We start from the raw sequence: 20,113 nt of genomic DNA, 5'->3' as shown, positions 1-20,113 counted from the left end.
GGCCCTCTGGAGCACTGTACCGGAACTGTATCCGGTGCTCTGGGCTAGCTCCGTTACGCCCGTACCGGGGCGTACCGCCTGCAACCCACCACTGATCTATTGATTTTACCCTCTCAACTAATACCCAGTTTTGGCTATGGATTTTATATGTTTACCATACCTTCTACCACAGAATTAGAACCACCTTTATATTTTAATACTGTATGCAGGTTATAAACTTAAAATGTATGTGTAAGTTAGGAGTAGGTGACCCTTGGTGATCCTTAGATGTTTCTAAACTGCACCTCCTATAAATTTAGGCCAGGATAGCCAGGATGAGAAACTACGAGTCAATAACACTTGGAAGGCTAAAAGTCTTCTACCCCAGAATTAGAACTACATTTATATTTTAATATTGTATGCAAATGCTATACGAGAAATAACTTTCTTAGCAATGTAAAACATGGAATGTATTTAACAATAGCAATAGCAGTTAGACTTATATACCGCTTCATAGGGCTTTCAGCCCTCTCTAAGCGGTTTACAGAGTCAGCATATCGCCCCCACAGTCTGGGTCCTCATTTCACCCACCTCGGAAGGATGGAAGGCTGAGTCAACCTTGAGCCGTTGAGATTTGAACCGCCGAACTGCAGATAGCAGTCAGCTGAAGAGGCCTGCAGTACTGCACCCTAACCACTGCGCCACCTATTTGATATATATAAGGGGCTGATTGCCCAGATAATCAGCTTCTGTCTTGGGACAAAACCATTGCATAGAAAATTACATTGGTTGTGCTTATAATATGATTTGTTTCTTGGAGGACAAATATTTTTCCTCTTTAATTTCTTTAATAGAATCATGCAGTGATTTTGGCTTGATTAGCTACATTTGCATGAAACATGTACTCCTGGGTCATATAGTCCTAATAGTTTATGCCAAGTAAGTGTTCGTAGTGTCTCTCATTTTGTCTTATTTCCAAATTCATTCATTAGATGACTTTTGTCCTGAGAGTGATTGAGTTATTATTGCTGTATTTTAACATCTGATGTATTCCGAGGCAATTTTGTTAAGCACTTTGCTGGGCAAATACGTTTTTTTTTTTTTTAAGAGGATTGCACAATTTTACAGTTTAGCAATAGCAGTTAGACTTATATAGCGCTTCATAGGGCTTTCAGCCCACTCTAAGCGGTTTACAGAGTCAGCATATTGCCCCCAACAACAATCTGGGTCCTCATTTTACCCACCTCGGAAGGATGGAAGGCTGAGTCAACCCTGAGCCGGTGAGATTTGAACAGTTGAACTGCAGAACTGCAGTCAGCTGAAGTAGCCTGAGTGCTGCATTTAACCACTGCGCCACCTCGGCTCTATAGTTTATAATTATATTTCTGCTGTTTGGATTTTGAAAAGTAAATGGAGGGATTTAACTTGCTACAGAAATTATTGAAAGCCTTTAAACTGTACAACTCTTATTTTATTAAAGACCCTCCATTTTCTCTCTTGGAGGTTTGGAACACATTTGTCTAGTAAGTGGAGTAACTTTTCCTCTTCTAAAGACAAGAAATACACAGTGATGTGGTCTACTTGGTAAAATGTTACAAAGGTTTAAAACAGAACAAAAAACTAAGTTTGACCAGTGTCTAAAGCTTCCTGGATGAAAAATAATGAAGGAGGGTAGTTAATATCCTAATTTAGATTTCTTAAAGCATTTGATCAACTATGGTTGATATGGGTTATCCATCTTTTATTGTATAATTCGTATGAGACGTATTCCTAAAAGTCAGAAAGGTTTGTTAGCTATAGAGACTTAAAGTTAGAATTGAAAAGTAAATGTTTGATGCATATCCAGAAGTTTTTGGAAATTAGCTACCATATTTTTGGACTATAAGAGGCACCGGTGTATAAGGTGCACCGAGATTCGAAGAGGTAAATAAGAAAAAAAAAGTTTTTGCCTTCCCTCAGCAACCAGCAGCACTCTGCAGGCTTCAGCAGGGCTGGGGTAAGACAAAAATGCCCGTTTTTGCAAAAACAAGGGAATTTTTGCTTTACCCTGTTGTGGTCCAGCAGGAGCCGTTGGAGCTGCCACCGGACTCCGACAGCGAGGGGCCCTATGAGTCAGCTTTGGAGGATGTGGAGGACCCTGGACAGGGTTCTGACTCCGAGCAGGGTGCAGAGAGGCTGGTTGGCCACCAGGAGGCGCCTGAGCCTTGGACCTGTGGGGAGGAGACAAGGGAGTGTGATCCTGATGTCATGCATTGGAGCAGTGGGGAGGAGACAAGGGAGTTGATCCTGGATGCCCGGCAATGGAGAGCTAATAGGCGTAAAGAACAGTTCTGCAGTTACAGGAGATAATTGAACTCAGCTGGTGGTAATTAGGCTCCTCTCAAGACTATAAAAGGAATGACTTTCCACACGCTCGTTGCAGGAATCAACGTATTTACTAGCGCTGCAGAAGCTATCGTGGCTAGCTTGGCAGGCTGGATTGCTGCCAAGGTTAGTATGTGCTGGATTGAGCCCAAGGTCTAGTCTGTGTGTTAATAAATCCTTGAGGTATCTTTGTCTCAGCATGCTTTGGTGTAGGACCAGGGGGGGGGTGAGAACATACCCTAACCCTGCTGAAGCCTGCAGAGTGCTGCTGGGCGCTGAGGGAAGGCAAAAGTGCCTCCATTTTTGCGAAAAACTGCCCATTTTTCACAAAAATGGGATGTGGGGGCAGGGCTTCAGGAGGCCAAAAATGGCTGTATTCAGTGTATAACACGGAACAATATTTCTACGCTCTTTTAAGGGTCATACTCTGAAAAATATGGTATTATATATGGTATAATATGGTAAGAGCCGAGGTGGCGCAGTCGTTAGGGTGCACTACTGCAGGCCACTTTAGCTGACTGTGATCTGCAGTTCAGCGGTTCAAATCTCACTGGCTCAAGGTCGACTCAGCCTTCCATCCTTCCGAGGTGGGTGAAATGAGGACCCAGACTGTGGGGGCGATATGCTGACTCTGTAAACCGCTTAGAGAGGGCTGAAAGCCCTATGAAGCGGTATATAAGTCTAATAAATAAATAAATAAATATCCTATTTGAATCTTGAGGTATCACGATCAAGCATGTCGTTAGTGTGTTATCATGATGTCCTTTGTGGTCATATAGCATTAACTTAAAAATCTGCATGACATTTTAGGCCAGTGGTAGACAACCTGGTCCCTACCGCCCACTAGTGGGCGTTCCAGCTTTCATGGTGGGCGGTAGGGGTTTGCTGTAACTCTGCTTTATAAATTTTATAAAGTAAAGTTACTTCCCTACTTTATAAATCACCATTACTGTGGAACCAGTGGGTGGTTAGAAAATTTTACTACTAACGGAGATACAAAAGTGGGCGGTAGGTATAAAAAGGTTGACTACCCCTGGTTTAGGCACTGCATTTTCGAGGAAGCTTCCTCCTTTACTTAGTTAATGGCTAGTTTATTCTAGCCGACGCTTTAAAAGAGTTAGAGATGAGATGATATATTGCTCCCATTAAGTTATGTTATTGCTTTTAAACATGCATTTACCAGTTTACAACATGTTGCAAATATAAGCCTGCAGGCTTGGTTATGTGGGAACAGCTGTTCTTTTATGTTGTTGCTTTTCTCCCTCATTAAACACTTTTGTTTTCCTAACGAGGCATGGGAGATAAGAGTCTTTTATTCCTCCCTAGGCCATTTTTAGTAGGCTGAACTAGTGGTGGGATTCAGCCAGTTTGCACCTATTCGGGAGAACCGGTTGGTAACTTTCTAACTAGTTCGGAGAACCGGTTGTTGGAAGAAATCTCCTTTTGTTTTTTCCCCACTTTACAGGGCTAATCCTGTAAGGAAGGCAGGAAGGAAACATTCTGGTGTGGTTTCTAGCCTCATCTTTATTGCCCTGCTTACAGAAACTGCCTCTCCGGTTAACCCTTATCACATTGTAACAGCTAAGGCAAAGCGCTCATCGACTTGAATGACCTTGAGTTGGCCACGCCTACCCAGTCACATGACCACCGAGCCCAACCTACCCAGATGGTCATTAGGGCAGAGAACCGGTTGTTAAATTATTTGAATCCCACCACTGGGTTGGACCTATCAGTAAGTGGATGAAGCGCCAGTAAATATGGAATTGGTCATTTTTAGCATGATCTTATGCTGTCAAAACCAACAATAGGAAAAGTTATTGGATCAGCGTCCAATTGGCCCATGTATTACTTTTATTAGAACAAGGGGGCATATGGTAAAAAAAGATGAAATACAGTAAATTGTACAATGTATGATGAGGAGACCCATTCCATATAGAGCCGGGGTGGCGCAGTGGTTAGGGTGCAGTACTGCAGGCCACTTCAGCTGACTGTTAGCTGCAGTTCAGCGGTTCAAATCTCACTGGCTCAGGGTTGACTCAGCCTTCCATCCTTCTGAGGTGGGTAAAATGAGGACCCAGATTGTGGGGGCAATTTGCTGACTCTGTAAACCGCTTAGAGAGGGCTGAAAGCCCTATGAAGCGGTATATAAGTCTAACTGCTATTGCTATATTTCAAAACCATGGTATTGCTGGGATTGTTTTGAGTTTATGTTAACATTGATTTGGTGTCCTCATTCGACTAAGATTTAGTCTTGGCAGCTTGTCAAAGGAGAAGAAAGGTATTTCTTTAGACCATATCTCACTTTTCTGTGAAAAAGCTTAATGTGGCATATGTTCTCACCACACGATGGCTAGATAAAGAGCCAGAACTGGATGAATGCGGGAACACTTGTTGATAATGGTAGACTATAATCAGAGTCTTCTGTTGATATGTTTTGCTTTTATCCCTCAAGTTTGTTATTAATATTTTCTTGACTAAAGCCCCCAGGTGATGAAACCCATAGTTCTTCACTATTAAATGACTGCTTGCAGCCTTCTTTTTTTAATTGCAGTTTTTCCAACAAGCTTAGGAAACACATGTGGCTGCCTTAATGAGTTACACAGAAAGGTGGTATGTTAGCCCTTCCCCATGTTCTGAGGCACCTCTTCAGAATCAATTCCAAAGCATGACACAACCCCAGCAACAAAGGTTGAACACTTTTGATATTTGTATGTTAGGTCAGTGTTGTGGCCCAGCAGGAGCCGTTGGAGCTGCCTCCCTAATTGCGTAACTGTTCCTGACGCCTAGCAGTTCTTCGATGGCGTGCATCCAGGAACAACTCACTGCTGGCTTCCGGATCACACTCCCTTGTCTCCTCCCCACTGGTCCAAGGCTCAGGTGCCTCCTGGTGGCCAACCAGCCTCTCTGCGCCCTGCTCAGAGTCGGAACCCTGTCCAGGGTCCTCCACATCCTCCAGGGCCGACTCATAGGGCCCCTCGCTGTTGGAGTCTGGTGGCAGCTCCAACGGCTCCTGCTGGGCCACAACAGTTCCTATAACTGCTTTGACCTAGTTAAGGTTGTCATTTATTAATTCACATGTATGGGTCAGTTTGTTTTTATATCTAACCCTTGGTTAATTTTTGGTGTTCCTATAACAGGCTTTGCTTTAGTTTAAGCATGCCATTTATTAATGCACATATAATGCGTTCTGTTCAATAGAACATATCTTTCAGATAGTTGCTGGATATACTAATTTGAAGGACAACTGGTATTTTTTATTTATTTGTTTTGTTTTGCTCTCGAGTGAATTGATAAATGGGATCAATGGGAACGGAACTTAATACTTATGCCTCAGAGAAATTTCTCTTAAGTCATCTGCTAGAGCATTCCATTTAAGTAAATGCAGTTATACATGTATGAAGAAGTTAAATAAACTGGATGGATAAAACGATGTACACCATCATTAAACTAAACTAAACTAAGTAAATTACAGAATGCAAGGAGAGTAGATATTGTGGTGACAAGCTTTTAATTCATTGGATAAAAACCTATCACCGATTACTACTCAAGATTTATATTGCTGCTGCAGTGGTGGGTTTCAAAAATTGTTCGAACCTACTCTGTGGGTGTGGCCTCCTTTGTGGGAGTGGCTTGCAGCACATGTGACCAGATGGGAGTGGCTTGCCGCCCATGTGACCGGATGTAAAGATGCCGACGACACTTGTCAGAACCACCTTAAATTACCTCCACACAGCACTGGCATGCATAAGAATATGATGTAAACTTGTTTTTTAAAAGGCATCCTTGGTTTGCGTTAAAACAACTTCAACACACGCAATGTTCTGATTGCACCACAAACGCAGTAGTCGTCCTTACCTTTCACAGAGGCACTGAGTTTTATAAATATGAGCATGATAGTGTAGAATAATCCTATCCAAGGACCAGCGGTGGGTTTCAAAAATTTTTGGGACCTCTTCTGTAGGTGTGGCCTGCTTTCCGGGTCCACTGGTGGAACCTCTTCTAACCAGTTCGGTAGATTTGACGAACCGGTTCTACCGAATAGGTGCGAACTGGTAGGAACCCACCTCTGCGCTACTGGTACCTGAGACAATAGTTGGCAAGATGGACTGAATGTTCAACTCATAAGTTGCACATTCCCTTCCTTTCAGCATGTTCTTAAATTTAGCAAGTAAACAACTTTCACGTGGTTCAGCGTGGTAGTCTTACGTTGTTAAATGTCTGGTGGAAAATGTGCTGTGGCAGATTCTGCTTCACAAGTAAATATTTGATATATGCAATAATATAATGCATCAACTCTAAAATACATTTCCATATTGAAACCAGAATCGTAGCATTCAATACACTTGGAAGCTATTAAAAAACCCAGTATTGGCTGCCAATTTGTTTTTCTCCCTAGCACTCCTGGCTTATTATAGAGCATTCGGTTTTTCTGTTGTTCTTTGAACTTCTATAACCTCTATTTTCTTTTGTGCAAAATTAGATTACTAAAGGGAGGAGGAAGAGCTCAAAAATACATCTACAATGCATTTGAAGAAAGGAGCAGCATGTATTCCTGCGCGTGCTTCTTTTATCCCCCTCCTTTCTACCCCTCTCTTTTTTTTCTGATCTATTTGTAATAAATAGTTTTACTTCAATGTACGGTCATCTTCAAGCTGAATGCCTGTAAACATGTGCACATTTCTTAATTAAGGAAATGAATTAGTTTTCCCTGAAAATATTAGGGCTAATGGCACAGTGATTTGTGTAATTTCAGTGTAATTTCTTATGTATTCCTTTAAAAATACTCTCGTATTTTGGAAATAATAATTGCATTGATTCCCTCAGTTTCCACCAGGGGTGGGTTCCTGCCAGTTTTAACCTCTTATATAGAAGAGGTTCCAAAAATCTACCGTGCTGTTTAGAACCGGTTCCAGCTCCCTCCCCACCGCCTGTCCACAAAACATCAAGATGAAGAGCGAGAGGAGGAATTCTGGGAGTTGAAGTCCACAAGTCTTAAAGCTGTCAAGTTTGAACACCCCTGGGTTTTTTTTCCTAAAGGGTTAGGGGTGCAAGGGTCTTGTAACTTGACAGCTTTAAGACTTGCGTGCTTTAATGCCAGAGTTCCTGAGCCAACATGACAGGAGGAGGAATTCTGGGAATTAAAGTCCACAAGTCTTAAAGCTGTCAAGTTTGAACACCCCTGGGTTGTTTTTCTAAAGGGTTAGGGCTGCAAGGGTCTTGTAACTTGACAGCTTTAAGACTTGCATGCTTCAAATGCCAGAGTTTCTGAGCCAACATTTTGATTGCTAAGCGCCAAGCCACTCCCACTCGGTCACATAGCTGGCAAGCCACTCCCACCTGGTCACATGGTCAGCAGGCCACTCCCACAAAGCAGGCCACACCTACAGAAGAGGTTCTAAAAAAATTTGAAACCCACCACTGGTTCCCACGTAAGAGGAGCAGAAGTGAAAACAGTTTTAGTTCAGGAAATGCAGCTATGATGATGATGATGATGATGATAATAATAATGATGATGATAATAATAATAAAAATGATATGCTATCCAGTTGGTATCATCTGTTAGCAGCCACATAAATATTCTCCGAAATGATTTCTCCCTGACTTGCTCATTCACATTTTCCAATAGTGTAGCTGTGCTACTATAATCAAACCATTTTGATGCTGGCTGTCCTCTTTTTCTCTTTCCTTTCATCTTTCCCAGCATTACAGACTTCTGAGTCTGAAAATCCAGTTCTTCATCTAATGTGTCTAATTCAATTAATAGTAAATACAGTAACAATCAGTGAAGGAGAATATTTGTAGCTCAGGATTGAAATGAGGGGTTATGTTGTAGCCCAGCAGGAGCCGTTGGAGCTGCCACCAGACTCCGACAGTGAGGGGCCCTCTGTTCTGACCCCCCCCTCGTCCTACACCAAAGCACGCCGAGACAAAGATACTTCAAGGATTTATTAACACACAGACAAGACCTTGGCAGCAATCCAGCACAGTCCAGACATTGGCAGCAATCCAGCACAGACTAACCTTGGCAGCAATCCAGCCTGCCAAGCTAGCCACGAGAGTTCTCCAGCTCTAGTGAAGATGTTGACTCCTCCAACGAGCGTGTGCACAATCATTCCTTTTATAGTCTTGAGAGGAGCCTAATTTCCACCAGCTGAGTGCACTTATCTCCTGTAACTGCGCACTGTTCCTTACTCCTATTAGCTCTCCGTTGCCTGGCATCCAAGACCAACTTCCTTGTCTCCTCCCCACTGCTCCAATGCATGACATCAGGAACACACTCCCTTGTCTCCTCCCCACTGGTCCAAGGCTCAGGCGCCTCCTGGTGGCCAACCAGCCTCTCTGCGCCCTGCTCGGAGTCAGAACCCTGTCCAAGGTCCTCCACATCCTCCAGAGCCAACTCATAGAGCCCCTCGCTGTCCGAGTCTGGTGGCAGCTCCAACGGCTCCTGCTGGGCCACAACAAATATGTATGAAATGACATCCAATGTAGAGAAAGTCACAGGCTGCAAAAAATAATAAACTTCAGTGTTTTTATTTCCTCCTGAAAGAGCTGAAGAAGCTGCAAGAGAGTAATGAGTATTGTAGGTAAGTCAGAAATAAAAGTCTCCCTCAAGGCAAAGCTTGATTTCTGGTGATAATATAGAGATGTCCATGAAGTTTTATTGGCAAGTTAATAAATGGTTTGCCGCTATGTTCTAGAATGTTTTTCAACTTCCTAGTCGACTCAATTCCCCTGGGATTTCCAGTAAGCTCCCATCTAAGTATTTAACATTTCCACCTCTGGCTTTTTTCAAGATGCACCAGGTTCTGTTAAGTACCACCACCTGCTGTGATGTGTTGTCAGGAATTTGCTTTAAATCCTGACAACAGAAAGAATTATGTTTCCAAAACAATTGGACCGGCAGTCCTGGAAGTCAAATTTTAAATAGCTCACTTTTAAACAATGGAGTTCTTTATCTGAATGTATCACATGGTTTTTTAAAACTGTAACTGGGAAAGATTGTACATCTAACCCCCTCCATCTCATATTAAACATAACCTACATTATTCCCTCCACCAGAGGGAGGTAATGAAAACACGAAGACTGATAGCTTATTGCAGACTAAAAAGACTAAATTTAGGTGATGCCATTTTTGTAAACTTTGGGTAAGGTTTGCTAAGGGGATGTGACATAATTATTCCGATAATTTTCTGCTGATAACATAAGATATTTAAAATCAATACTGTCAGCTGGGGGAGGTAAGGAGTAAAGCAAGAGGTCAGTGCAGCAGGGTGAGAGTGCAGGAACCGGGCACGGACACAGGGCAGACAGATTAGAGGCAGCCGGCTGCTTGGCGGCTTGGCTGCTGGCCACCCGGAGTGCGCAGGCAGCAAAGGAAACCCAGGCGGTGGCTCTATTAAGATGTGCATTTCACGGTGGGGCACAATTTGGGGGTGGCAGGTGGGGCAGGGAATGGCGTGCCCCTGGCAGCTGCTTCTTGGAGCCCACTGCCCACGCCCTTAAGTGTCGCTGCCAGTGACCGTGGTTTCGAGCCCCGTCTCCTAGATAACAGCCGACAGGAGAGGAGAGGCAGCGCCCCGGGTGAAGTTTCACCATCCCCGCCCCAGCAAGCAAGGGGATGGGAGAGTCCAGCGGCGTCCGGGGCACTTCTTCGCCACTGGCAGGAATGCTGGGCACCCCATCCCCTGCCCTACCTACCACCCCCAAATTGTGCCCCACCACGAAATGCGAAGTCTGGCAGCTCCATTGCATCTCTTGGCTGGTCTTTGCCGGGAAAACCTTGCACAGTGAAGAAAAACTTCACGAGAAGTTTTTCTTTAGTGTGCAAGATGTTTCTTTGCACAGAGCGGCCGAGAGCAGCCGAGAGAGAGAAGTGGTGGAGAGACTTGAATAAGATGCGTGCTCCGCCCTGCCTCACCCCCTGCCCCATCTGCCACCCCCAAATTGTTCACCCCTGAACATCTTTCTTGAGTCTGGCAGCTCACCACTTCTCTCTCTTGGCTATTCTGTGCAGGGAAACATCTTGCTGCTGCTGCTCGGGCTCCTTGAGGCTCGTAGGCAGGAAGCAGCGGCGGCTACGATGTGGGTTTCCTTTGCTGCCTGCACACTCTGGGTGGCCAGCAGCCAAGCCGGCAAGCCGGCAATCAGTCGGCTGCCTCTAATCTGCCTGTACTGTGTCCGTGCCCGGCACATGCGCCCTCGCCCGACTGCGCTGCCCTCTTGCTTTTCTTCCTGTCTTCTCCAGCCGACGGTGCTGGCCAGGAGAAAACATGCAGCGAGACTGTAGAGGAGGAGGAGGAGGGCGCGTGGCTCTGCGATGTGCACCGGAGAACTGGGAAGGAAAGCATTTTCAGATGGCAGCGTGTGCTGGAACCGCCTGCCACCTGAAACACGATGCACTTGTTCGGCCTCTACACGCGCCCTTTTTGGAATCGGGGAGGGGACCCTACAGCCCAAAAACTCTTTCATTGAAAAGGCTTTCATCGTAGTTCCCCAGGCAGTTTCAGGAATCAGGCGCCATGTGAAAGTGAGGATCCCCGCCGCATGGAACCCCCTGAAAATGGGTGACACGGAGGAGGTGGGTGGAGCTACATTTGGAGTATAAGACGCACCCAGATATTCACCCTCTTTTGGGGGGGGTAAAAAGGTGCATCTTATACTCCGAAAAATACGGTATTTTTTAAAAAAAATAATGGATTACACCTTTTGAAAGATGGGTTATACCCTTTCTGAAAGCCTTTTAACTACCCGAGTTTGCTGACTGAATTCATATAATATAAACAATCTCAGCTTTCTACATTTGGTGAGTTCTGGATTGAAAGATTCAGTGATTACATTGAAAGGTGATGTAGCTTCATGTCCAAAGTAATTTGTGTTGTTTTCTTTCTAAGCTGAAAGTCCTGGCTGTAAACAGCAGAAGGTATTCTATTATTAACACAGCAACTTGAGTACTTGCTCGTTCAATGACAGTGGAGGGCCAGGTGTGATCTTACAGGGTTTTTATTTTGTGTGTGTGTGTGTTTCTCAAACAGTGAATTATAATGGTAGAAAATATTCTCTTTCGTGCACAAGTGGTGCATGATTGTCATTGTTAATCCATCAGGTAGAAGGTGGTTCTACATTGTGACCTGACAAATCTCCGCCGACAAAACCGTGGCGTCAAAAGCCCGCTGACAAAAGCGCGCCCACAAAAGCGCGATGTCAAAAGCGCGCCAACAAAAGCGCGATTAGGGTTAGGGTTAGGGTTATAATGTTGTTTTTGCGTCCCACTATGTTGTTTACTGCTGGCGCGCTTTTGTCGGCGTGCTTTTGTGGGGGCGATTTTGACGTCGCGGTTTTGACGGTGCACATTTGTCGGGCGGGCATTTGTTGGTGAACCGTTCTACATTAGGTTTGGACTGAGTACATTGATTTAATTATGGATTTTTCCTCATTTAAAGGAAAATTGACATATTATATGTGCTAGATTCATCAGCCAAATATTAGAAAACAGCTAAGGTAAGTATGTTGAGTTAGTTAAGGTGAATGATTGGCGCCCTTAAGGAGAATGTATTGTTTCATTGATTAAATAATGAATTGACTTTATAAGGCTAAAATTGTTGTTTCATCTTGAGAAATAATTGTAGATCACCATAAAACTCTAAACAATAATACCATGTTTTCCCGAAAATAAGACAGGGTCTTATCTTCTTTTGACCCCTGAAATATGCACAGAGCCGAGGTGGCGCAGTGGGTAGAGTGCAGCACTGTAGGCTACTTTAGCTGACTGCAGTTCTGCAGTTCGGCTGTTCAAATCTCACCGGCTCAAGGTTGACTCAGCCTTCCATCCTTCCGAGGTGGGTGAAATGAGGACCCGGATTGTTGTTGTGGGCAATATGCTGACTCTGTAAACCGCTTAGAGAGGGCTGAAAGCCCTATGAAGCGGTATATAAGTCTAACTGCTATTGCTATTGCTATAACCTTCTTCTATTCTGTTGCTAAGTGTGTAAACTATGCGCTGGAAATCTCTAATTAAAATCCCAATTTAGAAACCTACTTGCTTAAGTGACCTTAAGCGCTGATGCTGAGGTCAGTTTCTGCAGATTGGGAAAACATGGACTTGATTTCTTAAAAAAAAAAAAGAAACTTTCTATAATGTTACTGAAGTTCAATTAACATATTTGATATAACTAAAGCAACAAATGGGAACCTCCTTCATTTATAAGGATTATCACGAGCATGTACGTGAAATGCCTTGAACAAACAGTGCTAATTGCTCATAATTGTCTTTTATTTAATAAACAGTTGTTCAGCAACGTCAGTGATAGAGAAAATTGTGGCTTGTTTGAACAAGGACACCGTACATCGGATAAGCAAGAGTGGCATACCATGGAAGCAGCAAAACTTGTGGAATACAATTTGAAAACGGCACTCACAAAACTTGTGGCTCATCTCTTTGGCGACGGTACGTACCTCCCACATCAATCAAATGGCCTCTGATTAGGTTGCAATGTATTTTATAGCAATAGCAATAGCAGTTAGACTTATATACCGCTTCATAAGGCTTTCAGCCCTCTCTAAGTGGCTTACAGAGTCAGCATATTGCCCCCAACAACAATCCGGGTCCTCATTTTACCCACCTCGGAAGGATGGAAGGCTGAGTCAACCCTGAGCCGGTGAGATTTGAACAGCCGAACTGCAGAACTGCAGTCAGCTGAAGTAGCCTGCAGTGCTGCATTTAACCACTGCGCCACCTCGGCTTTTATCAGAGTCATGCACTCTAGCCACTAGTAACAACAAATACTGGCTAATTACCGTAAGTGGTAACTTGTAGCAATTCCTGCAGAATCTTTACCAACAATAATCTCAAATTTACACATTAGTAATGCCTCCAGGATTATCTGTTCATGGAAACAGAATGGCAATTAACACATAGTAGCGATACGTATGCCCAGGTAAGTACCACACTATGCTGACAGTCCTTGTTTTGCAACTACCTCGTTTAGTGACTTTGCAGGTCCCGAAAAGCAAAGAAAATCTAAAATAAGATCATAAGCACAGTAGCGATTTTGCTTAAGGACTACCTGCTTAATGACCAAGTTGCCATCCTAATTGTGGTCATTAAATAAGGATTACCTGTAATGATACCATTATATTCAGCTAAGTATTGAAGAAGAGCTATCAGCAGCAGATTTTTCTCACAACACACCATAGCTTTCTACAGTTCGATGATGTTATACTGATTTTGATGCATGAAGATCTATGACCATAACTATTTGGTCCAGTAAGCATAAATGCACACATTGTTATATTTTTGATGTATTGTTTTATGTTCTGGCCCCTCTCATCCTACACCAAAGCACGCCGAGACAAAGATACTTCAAGGATTTATTAACACACAGACAAAACGTTGGCAGCAATCCAGCACAATAGCAATAGCAATAGCAGTAGACTTATATACCGCTTCATAGGGCTTTCAGCCCTCTCTAAGCGGTTTACAGAGAGTCAGCATATTGCCCCCAACAATCTGGGTCCTCATTTTACCCACCTCGGAAGGATGGAAGGCTGAGTCAACCCTGAGCTGGTGAGATTTGAACCGCTGAACTGCTGATCTAGCAGTAGCCTGCAGTGCTGCATTTAACCACTGCGCCACCTTGGCTCTTGCAATCCAGCCTGCCAAGCTAGCCACGAGAGTTCTCCTGCTCTAGTGAATACATTGACTCCTGCAATGAGTGTGTGCACAATCATTCCTTTTATAGTCTTGAGAGAAGCCTAATTACCACCAGCTGAGTGCAATTATCTCCTATAATTGCGAAACTGTTCCTTACGCCTATTAGCTCTCCATTGCCGGGCATCCAGGACCAACTCCCTTGTCTCCTCCCCACTGCTCCAATGCATGACGTCTGGATCACACTCCCTTGTCTCCTCCCCAAGGCTCAGGTGCCTCCTGGTGGCCAGCCAGCCTCTCTGCACCCTGCTCGGAGTCGGAACCCTGTCCAGGGTCCTCCACATCCTCCAGAGCCGACTCATAGGGCCCCTCGCTGTCGGAGTCTGGTGGCAGCTCCAACGGCTCCTGCTGGGCCACAACAGTTTTATATTCCAGATTAATTTATGGTTGAGGACATAGACATTCAATTCTGAAATGTAAATTTGTTTTTTTTTAAAAAAAATACCCTCACTAATAACATATACCAAAGCTGCAATACAATATAACAAGGTACTGTGGTCTGATGCCTTTGTTAAGAACAATATATCTCTGAGTCTCACAAAAAAAACGTTTTGGAGTTTTGGGGAGCTGCAGTCCTTCACATCGGAAGAGGGCACATGGGAAAGGAAAATGTACTAGAAAGCCAAGCGAAATGAATTTAAGCCAGCAAAATTATTCTTCAAAGTATATTTAAAAATACAACATATGAATAAATAATTTCTATGAACCTTAGAATTCGAGCAAGATGTTGGCAAGGTTTGAAATTGTCGGGGTATATTTTTATCATAGCTCTAGCAAAGAACATTTTAATTTAAACTCCCACACAAGAAGGTGTTAGCAACTTCTTTCTCTCTGTTGCTGGGGATTTTTGTTTGTGGTATGTGCATAATTGTTTTTTCCTTTCGTAGTCGGCTCCAGTCTCAACTAATTTTTTATCCACGTTACATAAACTGAAAATAAATGTCAGATTGAACACGGGGCCCTTGACGATAAACATTTCCTTTGGTTTCTGTGTCGTGAGGTTACTCATTTTTAGATTACTTGTCAGCTTATGTTCAAGTTATACTTTAAAACCATATTTTCAGAAAAAAATAAAGAAAAAGTCAAGATTCTAAGGATGAAAAAAATTCAAGATTCAAGAATCGGAAAATTCAGATGCTTGGCAACTAGTTCATATTTAGGATGGTTGCAGTGTCCCGGAGTCATGTGATTTCCATTTTGTGACCTTCTGACAAGCAAAGTCAATGTGGAATCCAGACTCACTTAACAACCGTGTTACTAACTTAATAGATGCAGTGATTCGCTAAACAACTGTGGCAGGAAAGTTGTAAAGTGGGGCAAACTCATTTAACAACTTATTTTTCCCTTGTGCAGTAAATGAGCTGAGAATCTCTCTTTCAAGCCCTGCTCTTTTTTTCAAATGAAGACTTCTCTTTAACTGTGTAGTTTGTTTCATTTCCAGTTGGTGCGCATAACTGAGCCGAGGTGGCGCAGTGGTTAGAGTGCAGCACTGCAGGCTACTTTAGCTGACTGCAGTTCTGCAGTTCGGCTGTTCAAATCTCACCGGCTCAAGGTTGACTCAGCCTTCCATCCTTCCTAGGTAGGACTCCGGGCGGCTTACAGAAACAAGATAAAAGTTAAAAAATTAAAAATAAGAACGAGAACAAATTTAAAACAACACACCATGCATTCCGTCTAGATGGGGCTGGACCTTGTTCGTAAAGTCAACAGCCCCAGGCCTGCCGGAATAGCCAGGTTTTAGTGGCTTTTCGGAAGGCCGAGAGAGTGGGAAGGGTCCGGATCTCTACGGGTAGATCGTTCCACAGGGCCGGAGCAGCTACAGAGAAGGCCCTCCCCTGAGGAGTCGCCAGCCGGCATTGACCGGTCGACGGCACCTGGAGAAGGCCCAACCTGTGAGATCTTATCGGTCGTTGGGAGGTATGTGGCAGGAGGCGGTCTCTAAAGGCTTTTTCCCCTTAGAAAAGATATGGCTCTTTCTCCTAACTCCACCTCTTCCGCATGATCCACGATATATTATCTTATGCACAAAGTACTGTCAGTTATGTGGCTATTTACTTTTTATGTAACTGATGTCATTAAATTTATTTATTTATTTATTTATTTATTTATTTATTTATTTATTTATTTATTTATTTATTTGTCTTGTATGCCGCCCACTCCCGGAGGACTCCGGGCGGCTCACAAAAGACAAAGGAAAGGGAGGAATGAGACAAAGACAACATATTAAAAACAAAACCAACATTCACAATTTCCGTGGAGGTAGATGCTTCTCAGCTCCCCCCAGCCTGCTGGAACAGCCAGGACTTGGTGGCTTTGCGGAAGGCCGGGAGGGTAGTAAGGATCCGGATCTCAACAGGGAGCTCGTTCCAGAGGGAAAAAAGGCAAACTTTTTCTTAGGGTACACTGCGAGGCATAAGCTGTTAACATTGCTTAACCCCATATTTTCTTTTTTGGCTTATATTTTTTTTATTTTAACCACTCCAGGACTCAAGATTAGGTGGGTGGACTGCTATTTTCCATTTACTCACCCTTCCTTTGAGATGGAGATCAACTTTCAAGGAGAATGGATGGAGGTCTTGGGATGTGGGGTCATGGAGCAGCAGCTAGTTAACTCAGGTATGAAAATTCCTTTTGCTTCATTGACATCTCTGTTAACAAAGACTCGTGCGATCGGTTTCATAGCCCAGCACGCTGCCTTCATTTGCAGTGCATTCTCATGTACACCTGCAGATCACTGTTAGTAACTGTGGCTGTTAACTTAGAGACAAAGAACAAACATAGCATTCTGAATGTTGATGTTGCTACATAATTTGGTAAATGAGAAACTTAACACTGGAACTGAATTATTCATGAGCGGTGGGAAGCATTTTTTTCTCCTTTAGGATTGAATAGTGCAGTGGTGGGTTTCAAATAATTTAACAACCGGTTCTCTGTCCTAATGACCAGGTGGGTAGGCGGGGCTTAGTGGTGATGTGACCCTGTGGGCGTGGCCAACTCAACATTACTCAGGTCGATGGGCGCTTCGCCTTAGCTGTTACAATGTGATAAGGGTTAACCGGAGAGGCAGTTTCTGTAAGCAGAGCAATAAAGATTAGGCTAGAAACAACACCAGAATGTTTCCTTCCTGCCTTCCTTACAGGATTAGCCCTGTAAAGTGGAAAAAAACCAAAAGAAGATTTCTTCCAACAACCGGTTCTCTGAACCTCTTACAAAGTTAAGAACTGGTTCTCCCGTATAGGTGCGAACTGGCTGAATCCCACCACTGGAATAATGTATGGATTATATTGTTTTCATAGAAGTGTGTAAATATACTTGTATGCCCTAATGGAGTGATACAGCTATGGGAAAACTACAGAATTCTAGCATACCATGATTTAACTTAAGCTAAAACTTGCTAAAGATCTTCCTTCAAGATAGTATTTTATTTAGAATAAAATAGAATTTAGTGTGATTGGACACACTTCAACGCATAGCTCTCAGTGTACATAAAAGATATAAGTGATAAATCATGATCATAGTCATCATAAAAATACATTCATCATAAATCATAAGATGAAACACTTAGTGATAATCACGGGATACTAAATAAGCAATCAACATAAATCATACTAGGAAACTAAATAAAACAATATACAACAAAGTTATAGTCAAAAGTAGAAAAGGATATAGGTAATAGGAAGAACGAGAAGAATAATAGTAATATAGTCTTAGTAAATAGTTTGACAGTGTTGTGGGAATTAGTTGTTTAGCAGAGTGAATTAAAATCTCGGACATATAACGCTATCATCACCAATAAGTGCCAGCAGGATTAAGGTATATAATTAAATCATAAAATGTAAGAAGAAATCTATTGAACTAATCTATTTGAAAAGATCCAGTAAAGGGCAGTCTGCTATTTTTCCAGAAATACACTTGCATTATTTAATACATTTTACCATCAGGCAATTTCGCTCATCCTCATTCTCCTTGATTCTTGTCCAGCTTTTGATTTCAGTAGAGAACAAGTCTCTGTTCTATCTTGTTTCTGATAGTCTCTTAGATGGCGATACAGGTACTCCTTGACTTAAAACAGCTCTTACACATTTTAAAATTACAAATGCAAGGAAGTTTCGTATTCATTGAATAACCAGATTCTCATAAACGTTAAAAAATAAATAGCATTCTATTGTGGCCTAGCAGGAGCTGTTGGAGCTGCCACCAGACTCCAACAGCGAGGGGCCCTACGAGTCAGCTCTGGAGGATGGGGAGGACCCTGGACAGGGTTCCGACTCCGAGCAGGGCGCAGAGAGACTGGTTGGCCACCAGGTGGCGCCTGAACCTTGGAGCAGTGGGGAGGAGAAAAGGGAGAGTGATCCAGAAGCCAGCAGTGAGTTGTTCCTGGATGCACGCCATCGAAGAGCTACTAGGCGTCAGGAACAATTATGCAGTTACAGGAGGTAATTGCGCTCAGCTGGTGGTCATTAGGCTCCTCTCCAGACTATAAAAAAGACTGCTTGTGCACATGCTCTCTTGCAGAAGTCAACGCGTTGACTAAAGAGAACTGTTGTAACTAACTTGGCAGGCTGGATTGCTGCCAAGGCTTGTCTGAGTTATTGCCAAGGTTTGTCTGAGTTGCTGCCAAGGTCTTTATCTGTTTGTTTGCTTGCCTTTCAGCCACCGAGATTTTGGTCTTGCTATTAAAGAACATTCTAGTTAAGCTTGTCTCGGCTTTCGTTACTGGACGGAGGAGGGGGTCAGAACACTTTCAGTTGTTATTGAGCCAGCTGGCAGTTAAAAATGTATCTGTTGTCTTGATAAAAGACAAACAAATGAAGAACAAAACCCTAGGTTATTGAGAAAGGGGCAAAAATATCTTTTTATTATTATACATGGTAAAACTCTAATAGAAATTGAGTAAGTTTAAGAATTACAAATGTATTAATAGTGTAACAATAATTGTTATTTTAATGAATACATTTTGGGGGCATTTGTCTTCAAGCATGGATGGCCTGTTCTTGTCAAAATGCCATAACAGAATATTGTGTGAGTTTGGAAAGAAAAGATAAAAATCTATCCCTGAAGTTAGTTTGCTCCTTGAACATTTCAGAATCCAGTGAGGTTTCCACGTGCTTTGATGTATTTAATTGGTTTTGAATATTTAATTGGGAACTTGTGGGAACTTTTCATTCTTTTCTTTCCCAAAGATAGTATCATTTTACCTCAAAACCCTTTCCTTGATTTTACTGACATTTCAGTAGAAGCATGTCTCCCGCTGAGGAATTTTTGGAGAAATGAAAAAAGAAAAATTTTCATTGATGTCACTCACGACGACTTCATTCCTGTTTTTTTCTCTCTCGTTGGATTTCTGGATTGAAGGCTTTTTATAGTGTCTTAGAGAATACATATTATCTCATGAACTTCACAATGAGCAATGCAGACCAACACTGCACCGTGATCTAGAAAGAATTGCAGAGTAAAATCTATTCTTCATAAGTCCTAATATTCTTTGTGAAGAAAGTAACTTTTCTCACTGAGGAAAAAAAATGTAATAAGAGCACCATATGTAATAGCCAGAGTAAATGTACACAAATATGTTTCATTCTATTCAGTGGGGCGTACTCCAAAGAATTCAGTAAGGGAGGTGTTGTGGCCCAGCAGGAGCCGTTGGAGCTGCCACCAGACTCCGACAGGGAGGGGCCCTATGAGTTGGCTCTGGAGGATGGGGAGGACCCTGGACAGGGTTCCGACTCCGAGCAGGGCGGAGAGAGACTGGCTGGCCACCAGGTGAAGATTGAGCTTTGGACCAGTGTGGAGGAGACAAGGGAGAGTGATCCAGAAACCAGCAGTGAGTTGTACCTGGATGCATGCCATCGAAGAGCTACTAGACGTCAGGAACAATTACGCAATTTCAGGAGGTAATTGCGCTCAGCTGGTGGTCATTAGGCTCCTCTCCAGACTATAAAAAAGACTGCTTATGCACACGGCCCTCTTGCAGAAGTCAACGCATTGACTAAAGAGAACTGTTGTAACTAACTTGGCAGGCTGGATTGCTGCCAAGGTTTGTCTGAGTTGCTGCCAAGGTCC

General features: G+C 43.1%; 1 protein-coding gene across 5 annotated transcripts in view; it reads left to right on the top strand.

Annotated features, from left to right (window-relative positions):
• The window catches only part of FARS2 (phenylalanyl-tRNA synthetase 2, mitochondrial), a 221,288-nt gene that overhangs the window by 53,423 nt on the left and 147,752 nt on the right, over nucleotides 1–20,113 (top strand). For all 5 annotated transcript variants that reach the window (XM_087707510.1, XM_087707511.1, XM_087707507.1 and 2 more), the window contains 2 exons: nucleotides 12,628–12,787; nucleotides 16,535–16,666. In XM_087707510.1, coding sequence (XP_087563636.1) covers nucleotides 12,628–12,787; nucleotides 16,535–16,666 — 292 coding nt within the window. The remainder of the gene's footprint in view (nucleotides 1–12,627; nucleotides 12,788–16,534; nucleotides 16,667–20,113) is intronic.

Source organism: Thamnophis sirtalis, unplaced genomic scaffold, assembly GCF_051295495.1.
Source record: "Thamnophis sirtalis isolate CommonGarterSnake01/CBP01778 unplaced genomic scaffold, rThaSir2_p1.2 scaffold_2, whole genome shotgun sequence".
Taxonomy (NCBI): domain Eukaryota; kingdom Metazoa; phylum Chordata; class Lepidosauria; order Squamata; family Natricidae; genus Thamnophis; species Thamnophis sirtalis.
Note: the sequence above shows the minus strand (reverse complement) of the source record. Positions and strands in the feature narration are given on the sequence as shown.